Below are 2,742 nucleotides of genomic sequence, written 5' to 3' on the forward strand. Positions count from 1 at the left end.
TGTAAAATAGAGAAATATAGCCATTTTGTGTCCCTCACCTGCAATCTGAGTTATAGTAGCTTTACATTTAGTTTTGTGTATTTTTTATATTAAAACAATTCCTCATGGCATTGAAGGAAATCTTGAGAAACTACTTTGAGCATATGAGAAACATGGAAAAGTCATAATTAAGATATATATCACATCAATATGGACTAAAATGTGGGACTATGAGGCTCTTTCAACACAGAAGTACACAAACTTTAGAAAACTGGAACTTCGTAATATTTCCTAACATCATGAGTAAATTATGTGAGGCATCCTAACAAGACATAGAGAAATAATAGAAATGTAATGTGTACTGCAATATATACTTGTTATGCAATTATCTTAGGGTTAAAAAATACTGTGTAATAACAGCAGAGCAGTGTGATAGGATGCTAAGGCAAATATCCTGTCACAAAGTGAAAGATTAAAGACATAACTATTCCTCCAAGTCTCATTTTTTTCTGTCGTTTGACCACATCTTCTTAAATAAATGCCTAACCTTCCTTTCAAACAACTCTGACTCCTTATAATTCCTTGCCTTTCAGGCATGAACTGAGCCATGGAAGATGCAAATGACACCACAGAGAGAAACTTCATTCTTTTAGGGCTCTTTCAATACACTCAGACCCATCTGTTCCTCTTTTCAATGGTGCTCATGCTCTTCCTCATCTCCCTGATGGGCAATGCCCTCATGATTGTGCTCATCCATGAGGACCCCAGCGGCACACACCCATGTACTTCCTGCTTAGCCAGCTCTCCCTCATGGACATGATGCTGGTCTCCACCATAGTCCCCCAAATGGCAACCAACTACCTGATGGGCACCAGGTCCATCTCTCCTGCTGGCTGTGGAGCCCGGATTTTACTGTTTCCCATGATCTTCCTCATCTCCCTGATGGGCAATGCCCTCATGATTGTGTTCATCCATGAGGACCCCAGCGGCATACACCCATGTACTTCCTGCTTAACCAGCTCTCCCTCATGGACATGATGCTGGTTTCCACCATAGTCCCCCAAATGGCAACCAACTACCTGCTGGGCACCAGGTCCATCTCTCCTGCTGGCTGTGGAGCCCGGAGTTTACTGTTTCCCATGCTGGGAGAGGGTGAGTGCTTCCTCTTAGCGGCCATGGCCTATGACCGCTATGTGGCCATACGTCACCCCCTGCGCTACCCCATCCTCATGAATCAGAAGCTCTGCTTGCACGTGACCACAGGCTCCTGGCTTCCGGGAGGGGTGGATGGGCTGATGCAGCCTGGTGCCACTCTGAGCTTCCCTTACTGCCATTCTCGAGAAATCACCCACTTCTTTTGTGAGGCACCCACACTCACGCACCTTGCCTGTGCCCACGCTACCTTTTTTAAGTTTTTCACGTATGTGTGCTGCCTCCTGATGCTCTTGATCCCTCTGTCTCTCCTTTTGGCTTCCTACAGTCTCATCTTGGCTGCTGGGCTCCGCATGCGTCCACTGCAGCTCAGAAGAAAGCGTTTGTCACCTGCTCCTCTCACCTGGCTGTGGTGGGGCTCTTCTGTGGCCCTCTCCTACTCATCTACGTGCGGCCCAAATCCTACCGCTCAGTGGCCCATGACAAGGTGGTCTCTGCTTCTTACACCATCTTCACACCTGTGTTGAACCCCCTTATCTACAGTGTGAGGAACAAAGACGTCAAGGGGGCTTTGAGAAAATGGCTAGAGAAACATTTTCTGGGACGTCTATAGTGAGAGGAATTGGATAAACTGGCAGCAGCCAAACGGGATCCATTATGAAATTGCTGTTGTAGGAATACATTTTGCTCTCACTTGACTAGTTTGCATTGTTCTAAAAAATACTTATTTTATATTTAGTAAATTAATTAAAATTTACATTTGTGCTGCTTCCAACCATTGTCATAGTATTTTTGTTCTGGACTTTGGACCTCAGCAATAAGAGTAAATGACTGAGGCACTGTAAGTAAAAGATGTGCTAGACATTGATAAAATAAAGGAGATTTTCAACTTTTAAAGTGCATGGGCCCTGCTCATTGGATCTCAAGGAAACCAAACTTTAACCATTACCAGAGTCAGCAAATTCAATTTCTGACCTTGGCACCAATTGTACATCTGATTCATTTATAAATAACCTAAAATGGAGCATATTCCAAGCATATGGCTAAGTGTAGAACCTCCCTGGTTCCCATGAGACTGAAGTCAGACAGTCCTGCAGATAAACTAAGTCCTAAGTTTACAGTCCTAAGATAAGGTCTATAACTTTCTGAAATACCTTTCACCTAATGATTTGAACATTTCATGTTTTATATCCTTAGTAAAGACTGTATCCCAGGCAGTTGTCCTAACCTGGGCTGGAAAAACAAAAACAAAAATAGAACAAAAACTAAAAAAAAACCCTTTCTTTTAGAGATTCTAAAAAGTTTGTTCATTTTGTGTCAACAACACCAACTCTGTGTGTGTGTGTGCAATTTTGAGGATGGATTATTTAAAGAGTGAATAATTTATTTGAAAAAAGCAATGTATATCTCAGTTTTATATAATTTTGATAAAATAAATTTCAAATAAAGTTAAATGAATATGAAAAATATATAAAAATCTTGTAGGAAGTATTGTCATAATTTTTGCTAGAAGAGGATTTTCTGAGGGTATATGTGAGTTAAAAATCATTATGTACAAGGTAAGCAGATTGACCTGTGTACATTTAAATATGTAGCGATCACTGGCTGGCT

General features: G+C 41.5%; 1 protein-coding gene across 1 annotated transcript; it reads left to right on the forward strand.

Moving 5' to 3' along the window:
* The first annotated feature begins 586 nt into the window (after positions 1-586).
* LOC135365298 (olfactory receptor 2T33-like) lies at positions 587-1,744 on the forward strand. Its single transcript, XM_064595635.1, is given in 3 exon segments — positions 587-746; positions 958-1,488; positions 1,491-1,744. Coding segments are annotated over 3 exon segments (945 nt in total).
* Positions 1,745-2,742: the final 998 nt, after the last annotated feature.

This window comes from Mirounga angustirostris, unplaced genomic scaffold (assembly GCF_029215605.1).
Source record: "Mirounga angustirostris isolate CCGP_5_RB_7025 unplaced genomic scaffold, mMirAng1.0.hap1 SCAF_7, whole genome shotgun sequence".
Taxonomy (NCBI): domain Eukaryota; kingdom Metazoa; phylum Chordata; class Mammalia; order Carnivora; family Phocidae; genus Mirounga; species Mirounga angustirostris.